Here is a 20108-nt window from a genome sequence, read left to right on the forward strand (position 1 = left end):
GTATCCAAACCAGCTTTTCTCCCCCATGGCACAAACTGATACAACCGGCTTTTCGGCTTTACAGAACCCGCCCCAAAGTCATTTGCTAGTACCACTGTGATTGGCCAAGTGTCCACGTGTTGCCTAAACATGCAAGCTCATTGGATTTCTCGCGCGTCAGTCAAATTTCTCTCTACAGGTACAGTAGAGCCCGAGACAGCTGGGCCACGTTGACAGACCTTCAGGTGTTTTTGTTAAAAGGCTGCTGTTGTGGTCGGTCAGTCGGTCAACTTAGAGGCTCTTCAATTTATAGTAAGGCTTTTACTCTGCGAATATATTTACTGTAAAGTAATATGGCTGCTGCCGCCATGTGTTCAGAAATGTCGTTTGCTTCGTTTAATAAGGAAGTAGAGTTTGTTTACTAGCTTGCAGCACAACGTTCCCAGAGCTGTAAAGAAGCTACACACCGGTTGTTAGACTTAGAAAATGTCTTTGTTGAGATACAATTGATTCATCCCTGTGAAAGTTAATGTTAAAGTAAGTAGCCTAATGTTTCAACTCTGTACACACACACACAGGAAGAATGAGTGTGGGTTTCATAGGAGCGGGCCAGCTGACCCACGCTCTGGTGAGAGGCTTCGCAGCTGCAGGTGAGTTTTGAATCATACTTTTACCATGTATGTATAATTCAGATTTGACTTGTGTTGTTGATGTATGTTGATTGCACTCAGACACTGAAATGATTTCTGGACATTTTTCCCCTTTTAAGGCGTGATTGCCACCAACAGAATCACAGCCAGCTCCCCAGACACGGATCTCCCCACAGTGCAGGGACTGCGGGTGGGTTGATAAGTAGGGATAGATATCAATGCTGCATTCTATCAGCAATTCAGTTTTTAGCTGTGCTTGCATGCAATGAATTCCTTTGTATACTTCTGCCCAGGGAAATACTAATAGATGTCATTTGTACAGAAATTGGGTGTCAATTTCACCACCAGCAACAAAGAGACAGTGAGCAAAAGTGATGTTCTCTTCCTGGCTGTGAAGCCACACATCATTCCTTTTGTACTGGATGAGATTGGACCAGACATTGAAGATCGTCACCTTATTGTGTCCTGTGCTGCAGGTGTCACCATCAGCTCTATAGAGAAGGCAAGTCATAGCCCTCTATCTTCCCATGTTACTAACTGAACAATATTGACAAAATCAAATGTATTTTTTTCACTCAATACTTAATCATTATAGCATTAGTGCATGTACAGTAATTAACCTAGAGGTGTATATAGGTGATATGGTGTGACACCAGTAATGTGATGCCCAGCCGGGAGATGCATTCATTGTCACTCATCTGCTATAGTCAGATAACTCCAGAAAATGGCATCATTTAACTTTAATGCTGCCTGTAGAATACATTATTTAAACTATAATGTTGCACAATTTTAGGATAATAAAAGTCTCAGATGATTTGTAGTTTTATATGACATGGTGTTTATTAATCATCAATCATGTTTTACATAATCGCTCAGCTAGATGATGGCTAATGTTTGTGAAATACTGGCTTTGTTGTTTATTTTAACATGAGGCTGATCTCAGCAGACACTCAGGCAGAACAGTCACATGTAACATGAAATTGGTTAGCTGCTTGGACTTGAAACACCCCATGCATTTCCTATAAATGATCCTCTCAGCCCAACTTTATGTTCCTATAATTTCAGGACAGTTCATTCAGTAGCCTACATTGTTATCCCTTACAGAAGCTGCAGCAGTATCGCACTGCTCCAAAGGTAATGCGTTGCATGACCAACACTCCAGTGGTGGTGCGTGAGGGTGCCACTGTGTACGCCACAGGCACCCATGCAGCATTGGAGGATGGAAAGCTTCTGGAGCAGCTAATGGCCAGTGTAGGATACTGCACTGAGGTAGAAGAGGACCTGATTGATGCTGTCACCGGCCTCAGTGGCAGTGGCCCTGCTTACGTGAGTCTTTTGTATAATGTCGAGTGTGTTTTACAATTTTGCCTTACCTGTAGCAATTAGTAAGAAAAATTAGTCTTTTGGATTGTTTTCCCTCGTTCCGTCATCCTAACAATTATGACTGTGGCCTTGCAGGCGTTTACAGCTGTAGATGCTCTTGCTGATGGTGGAGTGAAAATGGGCCTGCCCAGGAGACTGGCTGTACGCCTCGGAGCCCAAGCTCTGCTGGTATTACCTTATATCTTTTAAACAAATGTATGTGTTACATATATGTGCTTTCTTGGATGTTTTTGGTTCCTGTTCCATTTTGTTGCTTTTGGTTTTAATGAAGGTTTTCAAGCTCTGCTGTGTTGGATTTTTTAAAATCAGTTTTATCTGCTTTATCTTTGCACATAGGGCCATTATAAAATTCTCACGAGGACATGCATGTGACAGTGAGTCAGTCTTGACTCACTCTGGCACATTTTCATTCTGATGTAAACAGTTTAATGTGCACTGTCCTTGTAAAATCTATAAATCCAGTTACAATTCTGTCAGGTGTCAGCTGCAGTCTGTCATGGTAGCTTCGTTCTAGACACAATCAGAATATACAGTTTCTTGATCAAAGATACAAGTTGGATATGACAAAATCAATACTGTGTTAGTCAATTGTGGATCTACCTTTGTGTTTCTTTAAAGGGGGCTGCTCGAATGCTGTTAGATTCAGACCAACACCCTGGGCAGCTCAAGGACAATGTGTGTTCACCAGGGGGCGCCACCATCCACGCCCTGCATGTCATGGAGAGTGGTGGATTCCGCAGCCTCCTGATCAACGCTGTAGAGGCCTCCTGTGTTAGGACAAAGTAAGTTGATAAGAAAAGTGTGAGACAAACAAACTAACAAATCATATTTCCTGTCATAGGGATACACAAGAAATGCTTTTAAGTTAATTGTCGTACTCAAATGGCCAAAGGGTGATATATTTCTTTTTGATGTTTGTAATTCAGACAGTAGATGGAGCTGTATGCAAATAATGTTACAATGAGAGTTTTGTCCTTCTCTGGTTACTAATTACCTAGTCATAAGATTATTAATGCGCTACTATACTATGTTGTACTAAAAATATGTATGTGTCATACTATGTTGTAAATGTCTCTGTGTTCCTGCTCTTCTCTAAAAAGGGAACTTCAGTGTTTGGCAGACCAAGAGAAAATCTCCCCAGCTGCCATAAAGAAGACGACTCTGGACAAAGTGTTGCAGCAGCCAGGAGTGACTGCAGAAGGTGTTGGAGTCAGATCTCGTGGGATCAGTATGTTCAACAGTACTAATCCCGGGACCAAAAAGAAGTGATCATTTGCTTTTGTCACGCTTGGAAATGGCACATTTTAATGTTACTTGTTACATCGGTGAAGATGCTGTAAATAAACCACTACTGGCAGACGATGGTTAAACAACATAAGCTAACCTAGTGGAATATCTTCCAGAAAAAAAAAAATAATTTGGGATGATACTATAATAATTGTATGAGAAATATTGAATGTTTGTATTCTGTGCTATCATGTCACTTCTCCCAGTCAGTTAGTGGAAGAATAATAATTTCAGTATCTGTGGTTGATATGGCTTTCTAAATCTTATTTCAGTCAGTCCTTTCTGATGTTGGAAAAGTTAGGTTTACTAAATAACAATGCAATTCAGTGGTATGCAGTGAAGCAGTAAGCCATGTTCTTCTGGAAGCGGTATTACGTTCAGCTTGTATTTATTCAGTCAAAATTATTATTTTTTAAATATTTAACTACTTAAACTTTTAAACAAAATCGGCTAAATACTATATTTTTTGATGCAATGAAACAAAGCATTTTATTATTAAATATAAAAAACACATTTTGTGGATGTGAGTTATTTGTGCGAATGCGCATTGGCATGCAGTACTGTTTTCCCAGTCACCTAACAGGTATTTGCAGCCACAATGTAAAAATGGGTGGTATATTTTTGGTTAAAATGTTTTTTTTCTTCTGAGGAAAGAGCCTTCATGAATGAAGGCACGTGACCAAACATGATGACGTATAGCTTCGATACAAGAGAAAGGAATCAACAAGGAGAGCACGAGCTGGCATTTGGAAGCGTAATCGCTTCTGTCAGTGAAACTGAAATTTAAGCTGTGCCTCTGATGTTCGGTCACCGTCGTGACGCTATAAGAAGAGGACCTTGACAGCAACAACTTCAGAGAGCGTCATTTTTAAGTCAGGTGGGTCTGTAAACTAAACAGAGCCGGTGTTGTTATGCTGAGTGTGCATGCCTTCGCCTCGCCACTGACAAGCTGGCCGCGGCTAGCTTCATGGGCTAGCATACCTAGCTTCTTACATCTATCCTCGTCAATTTCACCTGATTTATACTAGAATAGTTTTTCAAGCTAAGAGTGTCCTTATTACTCAAGCACAAGTATTAGGTTTATTTTGAAAGCTCATACCGGAAATGCGTGTGTAGTCGTTTGGAGTTGACAATGGTCGAGCTCCTACTCTGCTGAGATGGCATCTAATCTTTTGTACACACTCATGAGCTGCGAGTAAAACATGTCATTCAGATTTTGGGTTTGATGTAGCGCGACAGCCAGACAGCAGTTTCGCGCGTAAACGGTGATTTCCCAGCTGAGGAATCGCTCGTGGTGCTGTAATGCTACAGTTATAGTAGGAAGGCTGAGCACGGGGATTTCCTCGCTTGCTTGTTTAGTAGGTGGGGAGTTGTTTGCCACTATCTCAAGCAGGCGAGAGGCTGGAGACAGAGTCGCGGAATGTCAAAAACTGTGTAACTAGGTTGCTTTTGTGATAAATAGTTTGCCAAGGCGTCGCGTGTCCCACTGTATCGCAGCGCTTCTTGGTGGTTTGTCAACTCATGCGCTTCTTGCTGCTCAAACCTGCTGCTTCATCACCTCGTTGTGAACAGGAGCAAGAGCAAGCCGAAGCAGCGGTTTAGCGAGATCAGGTTGGTTTGCAATATTTTCTCATGACATTTTTGACATAAAAATAAATGTGGTTGTTAAATCTGAGAAATGTGTTGTGCTTTTGTGCGGCTTTAAATGCATGCATGGATTTAATCTGTTAGGAAACCATCGTTTCGTATTGAATTGGTTCACCTGAAGTGACAATTAATTTAACCACTGGTTAAATTGTAACAATGGCAGTGCCAAACCGAACCTGCCGTGCTTTGCTTTAATGTCACTGCAAACCACAGAATTGCTTTATTATCAGAGCAAACAAACAAGCAGCGGCATTTTTTTATCGTGCTGAATCATCACAATGATGTGTTTAGACGTTTTCAGAATCCACCCCGAAATATGGCACCACCGTGGTTAGGTCTGCTCGGTGGATAAGGGTCGATGTTTATCACCAAGCCGCCGTTATTAAGGAGATGAATCGAATTGGTGCTGATCTGTCGTACAAGTCAGTCATCAAGCCATGAGCATCAAGTGATGGCCATCATGTATTTATCTACAGCCTCATCTACATTCAGCTGAGAATGTGTATTTTATTGCAGCGTTGTCATGATGTGCATCAACAGACGCGGTGTGAGTACATTTAGACTAAGTGCTCAAGTGTCAACTGCGATGTCAAATCCATTTAAAAATGCATGATAAGCAATATATTATGCCTGTGTTGTTATAATGGAGTCCTGCAATGTGTGGCAGTTTAAATTGGGTCATGTGTAATTATGGGATATATGGGAAGTTGAAAACAAAAACAAATTTAGGTGGCATTTGAAATAAAATGCTGGTGTATGAAATAAGTATTTTGGCTGTGGTGTGCTGTAAATGCCTTTATTTTTGTTATTGAATAGTATGCTATAGAGTACCAGCTTGCTTGTGACGTTATTTAATGCAGTATAACTGCATTAAATAATAACTTAATTTATTTTATTTTGGCTTGGCAGATGCTCTTGTTTCCCTCTGTGTGACATGATGAAATTTGCTGCTTATTAGAGTACACGCTTATGGAGGGCAGGTAATGAATTATCCATGGAGAATCTCTGTGCAATTTGAAAAGTCACCTTGGAAACTGTTGAGCATATATAGGCAGGGCTAAACAGATAAAAGTTGCCCATTCTTGCTCAGATATCCAACCTATTTCATCATCTCTGTTCATGCGAGCAAGGCATTGAAGTGTGTTTAGCAGACAGGCCAGCCCTACATCAGAAGCTCGGCTTTGCAATAGCATAATGCCCATCTCTGCCTTTCTCTTCAGGTAACAGGAACAGATGAGGACCCATACAGTATAAGAGCACAATGGGGCTGGCAATGGTGTGTGGATGGAGGCAGGGAGTGATGGAGATCAGTTCTGAGATTTATCGCCTCTTGCATTGAGGTAGCGAAGATAAAATAAAGCTGGATACCATAGAGGTGAACTGAGTGCACAACTCATACCCAGTGGTGTTGCTCAGAATGGGCAGGCGGTGGAGGATAGAAGAGGACATTTGAGGTTGATGAAACATGAGGCAAGACTATAAACACAGCATAGAGTACAGTCTGGCCACCAACACCTCTGTATGGCCAATGCAGCGGTGCCTTGGGAGTAGTTACGCCTATTCAGGACAATTAATAGCCTCCAGAAAGGAACACAAATGTGGGATTTGTCCACAAAAGTGCTGCTTAAGCTGCACGGGGAAATAGGAATGCCTGGAAGGAAGGGAGAAAAAGATCAATATAGTTTTTTTCCCCCCCCTTTTTTGCAATAGGGAGGGAATGTTGGTGATGAAACCTCTTGCAAGTGTAGTGCGGATTATGATTGCTTAGCATTGCGATATGCCCTCTCCACTTCTCAAAGTAATACTTTCATCCAGACAGAGTAGCAAGTGTGTTTGATGAATTTCTGTTTGGAACTTGAGTTAGACTTGGCATGTTCATTACTGCTCTCTGTGTGTTCATAATTTTAGATTAGCCAATATCGGACAGAACATGGAGAGCAGAAGCGTAAAGCCGTGCACTAGCTGCTGTTTTTCATGTAACCTACTTCTATCTTGGCTGATTAATGTTTGAGACACATCAGTGGTGAGCTGACAATAAAAACAAGTGGTTTAACCATACCCATACTTGTGTAAGTCAAAATGAAACTAGTGAATAACACAAGGAAGAAATCAACAGTTTCCATGCATTTTTGAGGGTTGTAGGAGACAAAATTAGACTGTTCTCCCTATGTTCTGATATGTTCTGGGCTGGATATGTATAAAATGTTCTAAGGAGGTTAAAGATAGTGAGACCTTGTTCTAAGATAAGCAGTGTATAACCCACATTGGAAAAGAGCTCAGGCAGATCATTAAACTGCCATTAGTACCATTGGTTCTTGAGCAAATGAACAGATTCTTTGTAAATGACTGTGGGTTTCCTAAATAAATGCCTACTATATTTGTACTCTACCTGATTTACATTATGCTATACATGCAGCAGGATCCAGCATTAAATGTTTTTACTGGAACCAGTAGGCAAAATGACAATAATCTTATTTTATAAACGTGAGGTATTTATTTATTCAATATACTCCTTATTTGCAAAAGCAAAGTGACGAAAATAAAATCAATAAAAACTGTCACTGGGCAATCTCTATTGCTGAATGCAACACTGAGTGACTTATTTGATATTTATTCAGTTATTTATTATTTAGCTGAAGCTTCTGTGGCACACAGAGTGAACAGGTTGGGGTTCAGTTTCTTGCTCAAGAAAGAATATTTCAGCTCATCTGTGGATGGCCACACTGGGTGCTGTGGGAATCAAACTTGTGACCTTGCTCTTACAAAATAATGCTTTTAACCATTAGACCATTTTGCCATCTTTTATCCTCTTCTACATTCTTTGATATGTGATTACATTTGTAATTTGTTCCAGTCCTCTAAGCTTTAGTTCAGGCTAAAATATGTGAGGAACTGAGAGGAGGGTTACACTGAGAACTTCACAGATTGCAATGATCAGATGAAGAAGACTTGAGTTAAAATTCTTGGTACTGAACGCATGGTTATTAATTCAGACCGTATTCTGGAGTGATGTAATTGTAATTTTTTTTGGACAACCACATCGAGTGTGAGGCACCATCAAATATCCTGTAGGCAGACATCATCAATCACTTGGCATAATTTGGACTGAGCGGTGGCAGTGTTATTAATAGAAATTAGCATCTTTGTAACTCTCAGGTAATAACTCTGCTAACTCCATTTGAATCAAAGCACTCCACGGGGAAAAAAAAAGATAAATTTGTTTTCTTTCTTTCTTTTTTTATTCAGTGATGCTGCTGAGCTCTGTTTCTTTAATGGCCTTATCACAGAGTGGTGTTTCAATTGAAGAGAATCTACCTCATATCATAGCTTTGCAGTGATACCAATCAAAGACTCAAAGACATGAATTATTTCGCTGTTGTGTTACTTTAAATAGCATTAAAATGTGTTGAACTGCTATAGTTTAGCCTTTTATGCTGCAAATGCGGTGTAGTAGCTGTTAGGTCAAGGCAATATGCATTTTATATGTATGCAACTAGTGTTGTAAAGCTCTTGGATATTTTGCCAGTGTGTGGGTTGCCTGCAACCCTTACTTCCTCTGCCAGTGCAAGGCCGAAGTATCAAGAGCTATTCTCTTCCTGTTTAATCAAGTCCTCCAGGCAGATACTGTGGAAGGCCAATGATGTCTCTTCTCCTGTCCTACTGCTCCTACTAACAGAGCAGCTCCAAGAGTAAACAGCAACTACTGAGCTTGGAAATAGATTCTTTATGTATCGAAACATTGGTTAATGCAAACCCGAGTCTAACCCGAGTCCCTTTACATAAGCTTCACTTTATCAGTGACTTCAGAAAATAAAGAATCCCTTGAGGGTGGTGATTCATGTTTTCACTTTAAACCACATGAACTGCATGCAAATTCCAGACATAAATTTACCACATGCTATTTTGCATGGTATGACCTACTAGGTTCCATATGGGACTGTTTCAGAGCCTGCGTTTATCATAGTACATCCTGTTATGGTGTCTATTTTCATGTTGTGACAAATAATCAGTGTCCAGACATGTATGTAAACCTCTGTAGAAAAAAACATGAAGATCGAATTTGCAGTATTGTGTACCAGGAAACTATGTAAAGTTACAGAATATCTACAGATATTTAACTTTCTCTGCTTTCATCACCTACTGTTTACAATAATAATTTGAGTGATATCAGAAAGAGCAATATTGACAAATATGTTGGAAAAGTATTAAATTTTGACAAGCATAAACAACAGAATTACCACACATTTTTACCAGATAATTATTTGCCTAAAAGCCTGTTTAGCATTTTAGTGCTTTAAATGTTAATACTACTATTATGATTGTTTATTATCTCTTTACATTGACTTCTGTAAATGAAGGCGTCAAAATAACTCTATTACAAAACAAATATTCAAAAAGGTCCAGGGTGAGGGTTGTCAGTTGTAATTTTTATATTATTATTTTGTATTAGACTGAGCATTTACCCTGGTCCTATTTAAAATAGATACAAAATACAATGCTTCGTAAAATTAGAAACATGTAGGCTACCAAAGCTACTGGCCCAGGTTTAGGTGCTAATAAATAAGGCGAGAGTCTACTCATAAGCACCCATGCAATTTCCCTGGTGTTATGATTCAGCAGGTAGAAATTCAGTCTGTCTTTTTCAAATCTTCATTTACGCTATGTGGGAAAAGGGAGCAACAGTCACTCAATCCTTGGATAAAACACCCATCCAAAATTTCTCTTCAGAACGTATTTATTTTCCTTACTGATTTCTATTCATGTCAATTATAGCGTGTTGCAATTAATTGTCGTATTCAGCATCTGTCTATTCATTTATCACTTGCAGGTGAAAACAATATTAGGGCAATGTACAGACAGTTGCGAATAACCGTTTAACCCTTCAGTTATAGTCATACTGTAATTATTCTAAGGGTCAGTCCTTCCAAAAGGCATAAGATTTTGGTTAATTTAGCATTGCCCTGAACCTCCACTGGTCAAAAGTATTGGCTTAGTATTTCCCCTCTACTACAAGCGTATCACATTTCCCTTTGAAAGCTGCTGAATGATTTCCCCTCTCCTTCTTTTTGTCACTCTTATTTCACGCTCTGAATACTTAGTAGTTAATAGCTTCCCTCCCCTCTTCCCATCGTAGCTTTCTCTCACACAGACACACTCACACACTGTTTTCTCCATACACAAGTTTCCTCCAGTCTTCCAGTAACTCTTCCAGAGCTATCAGATGAGTCAGATTTTTAATTTGCAGTTAAATGGCGCCTAACACAGGCTTGCTTGATAATTGACTTCACTCAGCTGAAGGGAGGAATGATTAAATCTGAATATCTGGGCGATCTTTTCAACTCTGAACTAGAAGAAGGGAGGTAGTAAAAGTAGTGGCTCTGATCAGGCATGAAGTGTTGAGAATGGCTATTTATGGCACACAGGATGATAAGGTTGGCTGACTGCATTAAGCATCTCAACCCTGATAGAGCAAGTGGACACGAGAACAAATAAGTACAAAGTATAACTTAATGAGCCAAAGCATAATGAGAAAGTGCTGACATTTATTTTTCACACACTTATGTGCTTTTCAGTATCTTTGTTGTTATCATCATTCGATTTCCTGTGGAAAGTCCATGATAATGGAGCGAGAGGCTACAAGTCTCATATATTATTGATAAGGGAAACTGAATAGGTGATACTGACTTCACATCCAGCTCTCTTCTGTTGTGTTGTGTTAATAGTCTAAGATGTAAAGACAGTACAAAGACAATGGATTAAAAACTGTGCTAAAGCATTCTATCATCTAAGGCCTAATTTACACTTGGGCCATAGCTCCTTATGTCTCTCCTCGTGGCTGTACAAACATTTTAGTCTGGACTGGTCATAGCAGAGGTAAGAAATTTAAACCGGGCATATGAGCAAAATGAGCCACATTGTGCCTCTTTTGGAGTGAAATGCATTGTTTGGTGTGAGATGATATTCAGCTGTTAGTTTCATAGAACTGAGTTGCCATTGTTGGATGTTGCCTGTGCTCTGCCTGAAAACAGTCTTTCATCAGCATGCACCTCCCCTGTCTAGTTTTGTTCATTTCATTAGCAAGCTGCCAGTGCCAAGTGCTTGGACGCTTCTTTTCAAGAATTGATCATGACAAGTTAAATTTATATGTGCTTGTGTGGTTTTGGTAATCTGTCTCTGTGTGGATACATGTGCATGTGATTAGTTACGTGATATGCAATCCACTGTCATGTCTCAGTAAAGCCTGCGCCCCGTTAGTCCTCCCCAGCCATGTTTAGTATTCAGAGAGCAGTTGCTGTCGTAATCTGGATTCTGAGGCAGGTTGCTGGGGTTTTTGTTTGCTCTTATGGCCCTGATAATCTTGTTACACTGCTGTCAAGTGGAGCTGGCTCTCCCTGCGGCCCTGAGCCACCATGCGTGCCACCTCCAGTACCAGAAATCCCCCACCCACCCACCAGGCTACCGCCATTTTGAGAGCCGTTGATGGAAGAGCCTTGGATGTATCCTTGAAGAATCACCTCTTGAGCATCTTTATTCAGCCTCCCACCCCCACCTTAGGCGGCGACAGTGATAAATATTCATCAGGGGACGCAGTGCGTGGATGCTGTAGCCTCGGTTCCCCCTCAACAAAGGGTCCCCTAGCTAATGGTGTCCATCCTTGGCAGCCCCCCGGAGAGATCCTGTGGAGGGGATGAGATCATTAAAGCATGACACGGGCTCAAGGCCAGACCTATCATGTCATATCAGCATTTATCCCACCAGAGTCGTGTCTTTCCGCCCCCCCGAGTCTCAACCTAAGCCGACCCCACCTTCGCGAGCTGCCCTCTATAGATTTAGATGAACACAGACAGCTTTTGAAGGTTGGCTGGGTTGCTTGCGTCGTGTTAGTTCAACTTCACAACTTCCTAATTGGCACCTTGGTTTTGGTCCTTGCTGAGATCAGTGTGTTTTTTTTTTTTTTTCCCTCAACCTGTTCTTCTCAAGATCCTCTAAATGTGTCGAGCGTGCATTTTTCAGAAGGCTGTTTGCTCTCTCTCTCTCTCTCTCTCTCTCTCTCTCTCTCTCTCTCTCTCTCTCTCTCTCTCTCTCTCTCTCTCTCTCTCTCTCTCTCTCTCTCTCTCTCTCTCTCTCTCTCTTCTCACCTTCTCTTTCCCTCTCTCCCTTTCAGTGTCCATCTCTCTCACCATCCCCTCCTTCCCTTTCTCTGGGTGACCACACTCAGCGATTTTCTATTTCCTGTGGGTGTGATGTCTCTCCTCCACAAGCAATCAGCTCTGATTTGTCAGCGTTCTTCCAGGCGATTCATAAAAATTCAGCAAGCACCTACAAAAGACGTCTGTGTCCCTGCGTTTGCTCCCCACCTCTACGGCCCCTGTGCTCCAAGCTGCAGCTTTCGCCTCCTGCTCCTTTTGCTAGGCACACACAAAAGACCTGAAATCATTAATCGGAGGTGTGAAAGGGAGACATTGGTGTCTGCTGTTCTCGATTGCTACTGTTAAGAGGGTGAACTTGTCAAATGCAAGGGCATTCTGTTGCAATCAAATCAGTGAAGCACATCTGAAATTTCCCTGTCACTTTTCTTTAAAATTACAGGTGTATTTTTCTTTTCTTTTCCTCTCTGCGTGTTTGTGTGAGCATGCCTCTTTGTCTCTGTGAGGTATGACATGCCTGGTAGTGGAAGGGAGCAGCTGTGCATTGGACCTTGTCTGTGTTGTGCTGCCATGCCCTGTCATTGGTAGCCGTCTGTTGGCAGCAGCCTGTGCTGGAGGGTTGCAGCCTGGGCGCAATCCTTCCACAGTGTCATATGCTGAGCTTTCAGCCATGCCAAGCCATCCTTACTATGTTACCTTACACAGCTGTGTGACAGAATACGCCTCTTCAACCTGGACAATGTGCCATCTCTCTGCATTTTCAAGATTCCAACTGGTTTTTGAACAATGTTGGGTCTAGGTGGCTGAGGGGAAAATGATAGGCTTATATGAAATTTGGAAGAAGCAACCTTTTTTTCTGTTCTCATCCCAATAGCTATTAGCGGAGTACTTACTTTCCTGTCTATTTGTCCATTATCTGTGCATCATCAGGCAGACCATTATCCCATTATGTTTTGCATCTGTGGTCCAAATGCTTACTGGAAATGAGTCACCACAAAGGCCAGTGAAAGGTAGGTGTTACTATCAGTCAGCTATTCATAGCCAGCCCAACAGGGATGAAAGTATCACATTTAAAAAGTCCTCTGCGGAATTGTGAAAAGCTTTTTATATGGGCATCTGCAGCACAGAGAAACATTGCCGTTTTATGAGGAGCCAGAGGACTTTTTGAAGTGAAAGCATCAAGAATGCGAGTCACAATCTGACCTCATGTTATGTCCCCAGCCTGTGTGATAGTGTCGTATTCAGGTCATTTTTAACAAGCGTCTGTCTCTCCCTGTTTGGCTCAGGTGACCGGTCCACCTGTAACACCCTTTTGTTGCCATGGAAATATCCTGGCCATCTTAGTGCGCTTCAGAGCTACGATTCATCTCTTTCTTTTTCTCCTTTCCTCACGAGCTTCTCTGTACACATCATACATATACATGATGACTAGCTTAGTGGACGTGTAGGCTATAAACACATGCACACGCACTGACAGTAGTTCTTTTTAGGATTCTTTTTTGGGATTCTTTTGTTTCCTGTTTTGATGCTTAAAATGTTGTAAGAGCCCACATGCATTTGTTTATGTGCTCAGCAGAAACACACACTGCTGGGCTGTGTAAATCAGCTTACAGAGGCAATGTGCTGCCTGGGCTGACTGTGGTGGGTGCCTGTGTCGCTGACACAGCATTTACCGTGTGTAGTGTAAAGCACCCAGGGCCACAACTGAGTGTGTGTGAGTGTGTGTTTGTGTGTGTGCATACTTTTCTGAAGGCACCCGACCTTCTGTCTGTCTTAACACCAGTAGGTTAGATTTCTCACTTGCACAACTTCTCTTGGTGTTCCCTCAGTACTGACATGACAGAATAAACTGCAGTGCAGCCTGGTTATTCTGGATGGTGGCTGAGGCTCTGCAGTAGTTACAGCATATCCCTTTTTCATTGATTTATGGGATTATAGTCGCACACCAGCCAAATCTAGACAGGTGTGACTGTCTAGACGGGGTAGCTCGTACAGTAGATGAAAGCCTGACCTGCGTCCCTCTGTGAGTGTATTTTAGCTGAGGTCATATGTACAGTAAAAAGGCTGAAGGCTTTGTTTTAGTCCATCCGCGTCCTCTGCTGTTTCTGAGAGGCTGCACGTAACTGAAAGTGACTTCTCTTGAGTTTTGTTTTCCAAGAAATCATTGTGAATTGCTGCCAGCCAACTAAATGTCATCCTCCTCGTGACTTGCCAAGCTGCAGTTTGAATGCAGTGCAGGATTCAAGGTAGAGAGTTATGTTGGAGGGGGAAATAACATGGAGGCATACCACCAAGTTATTTGTTCATAGTGACAGGTGCAGTAATAGTCCAGGTACCACTCGTTAAAGGGACTTGGCATCACTTACGAGAAAATGTTATGTCCTTGACCCACTTTGTGCCTTGTGTATTTAAAGGACTTTGTCATGCTGTAGCTTGTTTGTCCGAAATATATTCTTGTGTATTTCACAGAAATGTTCTTCCTCCAAGCTTTTTTCTGATGGTGACTTTTCTTACCCACAGACCAACCAGCAGTACAGGTAGACGCAGCTCTTGTGGCATGACTACCACTAACAAGGGAAACAAGGCTTTGAAGGTAATTAGCATGTCTGACACAGAATAAAATTTTGTCCGAGTGTGAAGAATTTTATATGCCAATGTTAAATTCTAATATAAAGAACAACACTAACTAATCTCCATCACCAGGTGAAGCGGGAGCCAGGGGAAAATGGCACCAGCCTGACAGATGACGAGCTGGTGACCATGTCGGTGCGGGAGCTGAACCAGCATCTACGGGGCCTCACGAAGGAGGAAATCCTTCAGCTGAAGCAGCGGCGGCGTACCCTGAAGAATCGGGGCTACGCTGCCAGCTGCCGGGTGAAGCGTGTCACCCAGAAAGAGGAGCTGGAGAAGCAAAAGGCTCAGCTGCAACAGGAAGTGGACAAGCTGGCCACAGAGAATGCCAGCATGAAGGTGGAGCTGGACGCTCTGCGTTCAAAGTATGAGGCCCTCCAGAGCTTTGCCAGGACTGTGGCCCGCAACCCTGTCACCTCAGCCAGGGGACCTATGGCGTCTGTCATAGGGCCCCTCATCCCTGGTAAAGTAGCTGCCACCAGCGTCATCACCATCGTCAAATCCAAAACGGAGGCTAGGTCGTAGTAGCAGAAAGGGCGGGAGGAAGATTTTCAAGACTAAAGTAGTCAGTGCATTGTAACATGGTGCAGGATTACCTGTGTAAGTTCTCAGTTTTAACCCTGGTCACTAACACTAACAATATGCTTCCCAAATTCACTCTTAAGGTATGACTCAGCAGTCTGTATCTGTCAACAGACGTATTGTGCTTTAGAGTGACACAATCAAATTGTGCGATTTAGGAGATCACAGCTGGTTATTGAAGAATGGCGACATATTGGCAATACTGAAACATTTCATTTAAAAAGCAGATTGTGGTTACAAATATTCAAGAAGGCAATATTGGGTTTTAAAAGTACAAGGTGGCATCAAATTCAGACTGTTAATAGCTTGTAGATTTTTGATATAGTACAGTATGTGATGTGTCTGTTTCCTTAAGACTGAGGTCTTTTCCGTCCTATGAATTGGCATTTTTGGAGTCTCACAACTTATCACAACCAGTAAAATAGTAAATTATAGACATTACTCCTTGCCCATTCCACAACATAAGCTGAACAAAGCCAGAACATATCTCTATGAACCCCTTTGCTTGTTATTATGCACTGACTTAAATTGGGATGAATAACAAATGGTCAAAACTCTTGGTGTGGATGCTACAAGATGTCTTCAAAACAGCCTGACTAACCCAAAACTAGAAAATTAGTCTAATTTGTGATTTTGTTGGTCGTCTGTCAAGAATATAAGCATGAAATAATGCTCCCAAATCTAGCATTCATTTCTGTTTATGCGTCTGTGACAGGCTTTAATGAACTTGTCATTATCAACATGACTGGTAGATGCAATAATATATGTATGCACTGAAAATACAAAGAGGTATATTTATGGTTAAGTGGAAACGTTAAAAATGATCAGCAGTTCTTAATGATATTGTTCCAGAGCTGAGTGCCATTCCAATATGAGAAGATTCTTCTACAATATCTGAAAACCTGAATGTTATAACAGTAATATCCTCGTGTTTTGTGGGGACAGTGAAATCCACAAACATTTTGAAACATAATTTTTGCTCCTAGAGAAAATATGTTCAAGTTGTTTTGTTTAAAAGATATATATTGCATTTTTTGTAATTACTTGTTGACAGGACCGTCAGATATTTCCAAAAGAAAATCTTTACACAAGCTTTACTGTTTGAATTGTTAAGGTGTAGAAAACTTTGTCTAATGTTGAGTTCTTGGTTTTTATTACTAGGTAGATTACCTTCCATTGTTTATAGAAATACAGATAAAGAAAAGAGAAAAAAAAAATCCTGTGATATCTTTTTTGCAATTGTACCGAAAGTGGCTTACTATTGAAGTCTGATAGCTTTTTTTCTAGTGACTAGGCGCGTACTGTGGGGTAGCGCGTGATGTGATGTGTAAGTGACAAGTTGGCAGTGTCGTTCACTGTATAGATGTCAATGATGTGCTATTTAAAACAAATCTGTAGAGCTAAACTAGGTGGTGTAAACAAGGTCAATTGTCTTTGTGCGTATTGGCATCTGTGATATCCTCCGCTTCCTTGGTGTTAGTTACAAATCATATTGTCATTAAGAGTTTACCACATTGAGCCATGTAAGACAGAATTGGGTGAAATGGAATTAGTGAACATTAACTCAAAAGACCTGAAGCTTAAAGTGAAACTGTCATTGCATAATCTGAGTAATAGGTTGCACCTGGTGCTGGATGCCCTCTGAATACATCCTCTGTAACCTAAAAGCAAATGACTTCATTGTTGGGAAGATTTCATTATCGTATTCGTTCCAGCTACTTAATTCGTCTGAATTAGTTTGCAGGAATAGAAATTAAGAACCCGTTTGACAGACTAAATTGACAATTTTACAATTTTCCTGTGTACGTGGGTTTTTTTTTCTCCCAATGTTGTTGAGAAACTTCTATAACCGCCAAATGGTGCAGCATTACTTATCCACTGGTCTTCAGATTGTCAGATTAAAAGCGGTAGGGTTATGGCTGAGGGTTTGTATGCACTAAGCTCCTGCTTGTTTTGCTCAGGACAAAACAGGTCACTCTAAAAATGAACAAACCATTCTAGATGAGAAGAAGGGAGGTAGGGATGGCAGCTCTGTTCATTTTATTTTTTTCAGTTTTTTTTATAATAAGCATGTCATAAAGGGCTTCAATCCACACTCAGAGAGAGACACAGCAGGACCACGTAGAATTACAATCAACCGCAGCTGCCAGCAGCGCTCCTTCTGTGCCAAGTGTCGCATCACTCTCCTGGTCCTCTAAAAGGAATTTTAACAGTGAAGGAGTTTTACACCTCAAGGTGAAAGTAGTTGTGTAAAGACATTAACAGAATGCACTTCATCCAGATCTCGCTCTCCTGCTGGTCAGAATGTCTTATAGCGTCGGGGAGGTGTTAATCTACAGTCACTCTCAAAACTACGCCTCAGCAAAACTCCATGCCAGAGACCTGGGTGCTAGTTATACTGTCTGTGCGCAAGCATCCTATCCTCAACATGCTTAGCTATCAACATTGACTGGTTAACTGTGGGAAAATATATATTTGACTCTTGACATAGCCCAGTATTGATGTTGGCGTCCTTATTGCTGTGGCAGTCTTGTGGAGTGAATCTTTTTCGTGTCAAGTGTCTTTTAAGGTGTTCGAGTGGCACCGTCGACCAATCTCTCAATCTCCGCTAGAGATGACGAGTCTCTCTTTCTCACACATTACAGGTGTATAATATGTAGCTACAGTAGGTATTAATGACCATTGTGAAAAAGTGACCCTTAATATGCAACTCAGTGGAAAGGTGCGAAAGAGTAGATGTAAGAGTAATCAATATTGTCAAAGTGACTATGGTCTGTTATTTAATAATTCTTGCTGTTTTTGTATTTTTTTTCGTAAAATGTGTTTTGTTTTTGTTTTTGTTTTTTGCCCTCAGATTTTGAATCCCAAAACGGAAGCGCAATTGGCCCTTGTTTATAGTAGTGAGCATATTAAAACTGTAATAGTGTACAGTGTTTTTAAAGGAATCACGGGACGGTTGCACTTGAGCCTTACTCACTAATTACTCTGGTCTTAAATTAGCTGAATTACCGGATCCATAAATTGGACTTTGGATATCTGACCGAAAGATATTGCTATTGTATAAACATTGTGCACTGAGTGAAATGGATGCTACAATAGATTCTGTCACAAGGGCCACTTGCAATATATTTTTTTTCTTTGGTATGCCTGTGTGTGTGTGTGTGTGTGTGTGTGTGTGTGTGTTTTGTACGTTTGAGGTTCCTCTGCTGCTACACCAGTCATTAATGCTCGTTGTTTGCTGTAGCATCATCCACAGCATTTCTGTTCTCATTATGTGTTGATTGTGTATTTGAAATTGATCTTAACACTGTAATTTGTTCTGCAGATTTAATTTTTAATTGGTTATGCCTTTTTCTTTTCTTGTTTGTATGTTTTTTAGAGAGGATAAATAACAGCACTTGTGTGGCAGTTGAATTTTAATAGCTCTCGAGACATTGGCTTTTTTCATGAAATTAGGCTTTGTAAACAGTTGACTGTGCAGGTTTTTTCCTCTTACTCCATGGAGTGGGTCTGTGTTTCAAAGGTATAAAAATCTGACTAAAGTGAGTAAAACAAAGTTAATCATCTGTTTTTGTTATTTTTCTGTATGGGTTGTAATAAAATATTGCAGTACTTTGTATGAAAACAGACAATAGTTAATTGTAACTATTTATAAATTAAATTATTGTACTTTTTGCAATCTGTAGATAAGTACTATGTATACAGTAACAACTGTGGATTTAAACGTGATTCTCTGAGGTGTCTAAGTTATTGATGTATATATTGTATGTTTGTTGATACAGCTTACTTTATTTTCTATAAGACCAATAAAATGTTTTGAAAAAGGATTTTAAGCACTACTACTCTGTCTTTGGAGGCTTTTAAACACTGTTGAAATTGGGTTTTTTGTCATATTCTGTGGTGTCATTGACCCAGTTTGATACTTGTAAAAATAAACTGGCGGGGAAGGCTTTTTGCCGTCCAGGGTGGGTTTTAGAAGACAGCGATCATTTAGATGGCACGATTTCTTTTTCTGTGATCCAAAAAAAGCCGTTGGGCGACCCACTTTGGCTAACCTCAGTGGACATATTTTTGGCCCGACACGAGTAAAACATTAGAGTCATGAAGGATGTCTAGGTGTGCTTGTCCTAGATTAGGATGAGGAGTGAGTTAGTCATCTGTGCTCCCTGTGGGCCTCCTAAACCCCCTCTGTCTCAGCGCACCTCATCAAACATCACCCTCCTCAGCAGCGTTTCAACCCCAGCACATTCGAAACACATCTCATGAGAGAACATGCAGAGACAAAAAGACAGATGGCTGAAGACAATCTACATCTTAACACTCCATCCTGCAGGGCAAGTCTAAGCCCCAGTGCTTCTGCAGCATTGTAGCGTGGTATTGTTCTTTTCTTAAATGGAGGAGGCTCCTACAGGTCTGTGTGACCTGTGCCTTAAAACAGACTCCTCGCCCTCCTTGGATGCCTGCCCCAGACAGACCTGATGGCCTCTGAAGAGTTGATTAATTTGGCGGGTTGGGTTAAGGTGAGCTGGTGGGCAATCTAGGACAGCATTCTTCATCTTCACCCATTTCTGCAGCAGGTGCCTGCCCCAGTTCTCTGACCACAGCCCAGCTGTACAATTAATGTTGCCATCCCCGTCAGCAAGACCGTTCATTTAGCACGTCTGTCCCCCCAAAGCGTGGCATGGGGCTCCACTCTACAAATGTCCCCACGGCAGAGGACATGCGTGTTTATATGAGATACTACACTGGGCGAGAGGTGTGTTTCTTCTTGTTCACATCCGCATTTCGTTGAATCACTTAA

At 41.2% G+C, this 20108-nt stretch overlaps 2 protein-coding genes across 4 annotated transcripts; both read left to right on the plus strand.

Moving 5' to 3' along the window:
* The first annotated feature begins 139 nt into the window (after positions 1-139).
* Positions 140-3812, plus strand: pycr1a (pyrroline-5-carboxylate reductase 1a). The gene is made up of 8 exons (XM_044181326.1): positions 140-291; positions 558-629; positions 749-819; positions 952-1131; positions 1734-1955; positions 2088-2180; positions 2631-2794; positions 3113-3812. The coding sequence occupies exons 2-8, from the start codon at positions 563-565 to the stop codon at positions 3279-3281; spliced, it is 966 nt and encodes a 321-aa protein (XP_044037261.1). The 5' UTR covers positions 140-291; positions 558-562; the 3' UTR covers positions 3282-3812.
* A 133-nt stretch (positions 3813-3945) lies between these two features.
* LOC122868903 (transcription factor MafG) lies at positions 3946-19134 on the plus strand. Of its 3 annotated transcripts, none has more exons than XM_044181328.1 (3): positions 3946-4176; positions 14615-14687; positions 14798-19134. In XM_044181328.1, the coding sequence occupies exons 2-3, from the start codon at positions 14652-14654 to the stop codon at positions 15248-15250; spliced, it is 489 nt and encodes a 162-aa protein (XP_044037263.1). In that variant the 5' UTR covers positions 3946-4176; positions 14615-14651; the 3' UTR covers positions 15251-19134. The 3 variants fall into 3 exon arrangements, with proteins under 3 accessions (XP_044037263.1, XP_044037264.1, XP_044037265.1); XM_044181329.1 differs by lacking the exon at positions 3946-4176 and adding an exon at positions 4201-4910; XM_044181330.1 differs by lacking the exon at positions 3946-4176 and adding an exon at positions 12094-13104.
* The last annotated feature ends 974 nt before the right edge of the window (positions 19135-20108 follow it).

The sequence above is a fragment of the Siniperca chuatsi genome, linkage group LG21 (assembly GCF_020085105.1).
Source record: "Siniperca chuatsi isolate FFG_IHB_CAS linkage group LG21, ASM2008510v1, whole genome shotgun sequence".
Classification (NCBI taxonomy): domain Eukaryota; kingdom Metazoa; phylum Chordata; class Actinopteri; order Centrarchiformes; family Sinipercidae; genus Siniperca; species Siniperca chuatsi.

What these genes read in the sequence shown, in the direction of transcription:
- pycr1a (XM_044181326.1), top strand. Translation starts at nt 563, where the DNA reads ATGAGTGTGGGTTTCATAGGAGCGGGCCAGCTGACCCACGCTCTGGTG. An exon ending in CCATCAGCTCTATAGAGAAG is followed by an intron (nt 1,132 to 1,733) that starts GCAAGTCATAGC and finishes TATCCCTTACAG; the next exon opens with AAGCTGCAGCAGTATCGCAC. An exon ending in GCCTCCTGTGTTAGGACAAA is followed by an intron (nt 2,795 to 3,112) that starts GTAAGTTGATAA and finishes TTCTCTAAAAAG; the next exon opens with GGAACTTCAGTGTTTGGCAG.
- LOC122868903 (XM_044181328.1), top strand. Translation starts at nt 14,652, where the DNA reads ATGACTACCACTAACAAGGGAAACAAGGCTTTGAAG. An exon ending in AGGGAAACAAGGCTTTGAAG is followed by an intron (nt 14,688 to 14,797) that starts GTAATTAGCATG and finishes CTCCATCACCAG; the next exon opens with GTGAAGCGGGAGCCAGGGGA.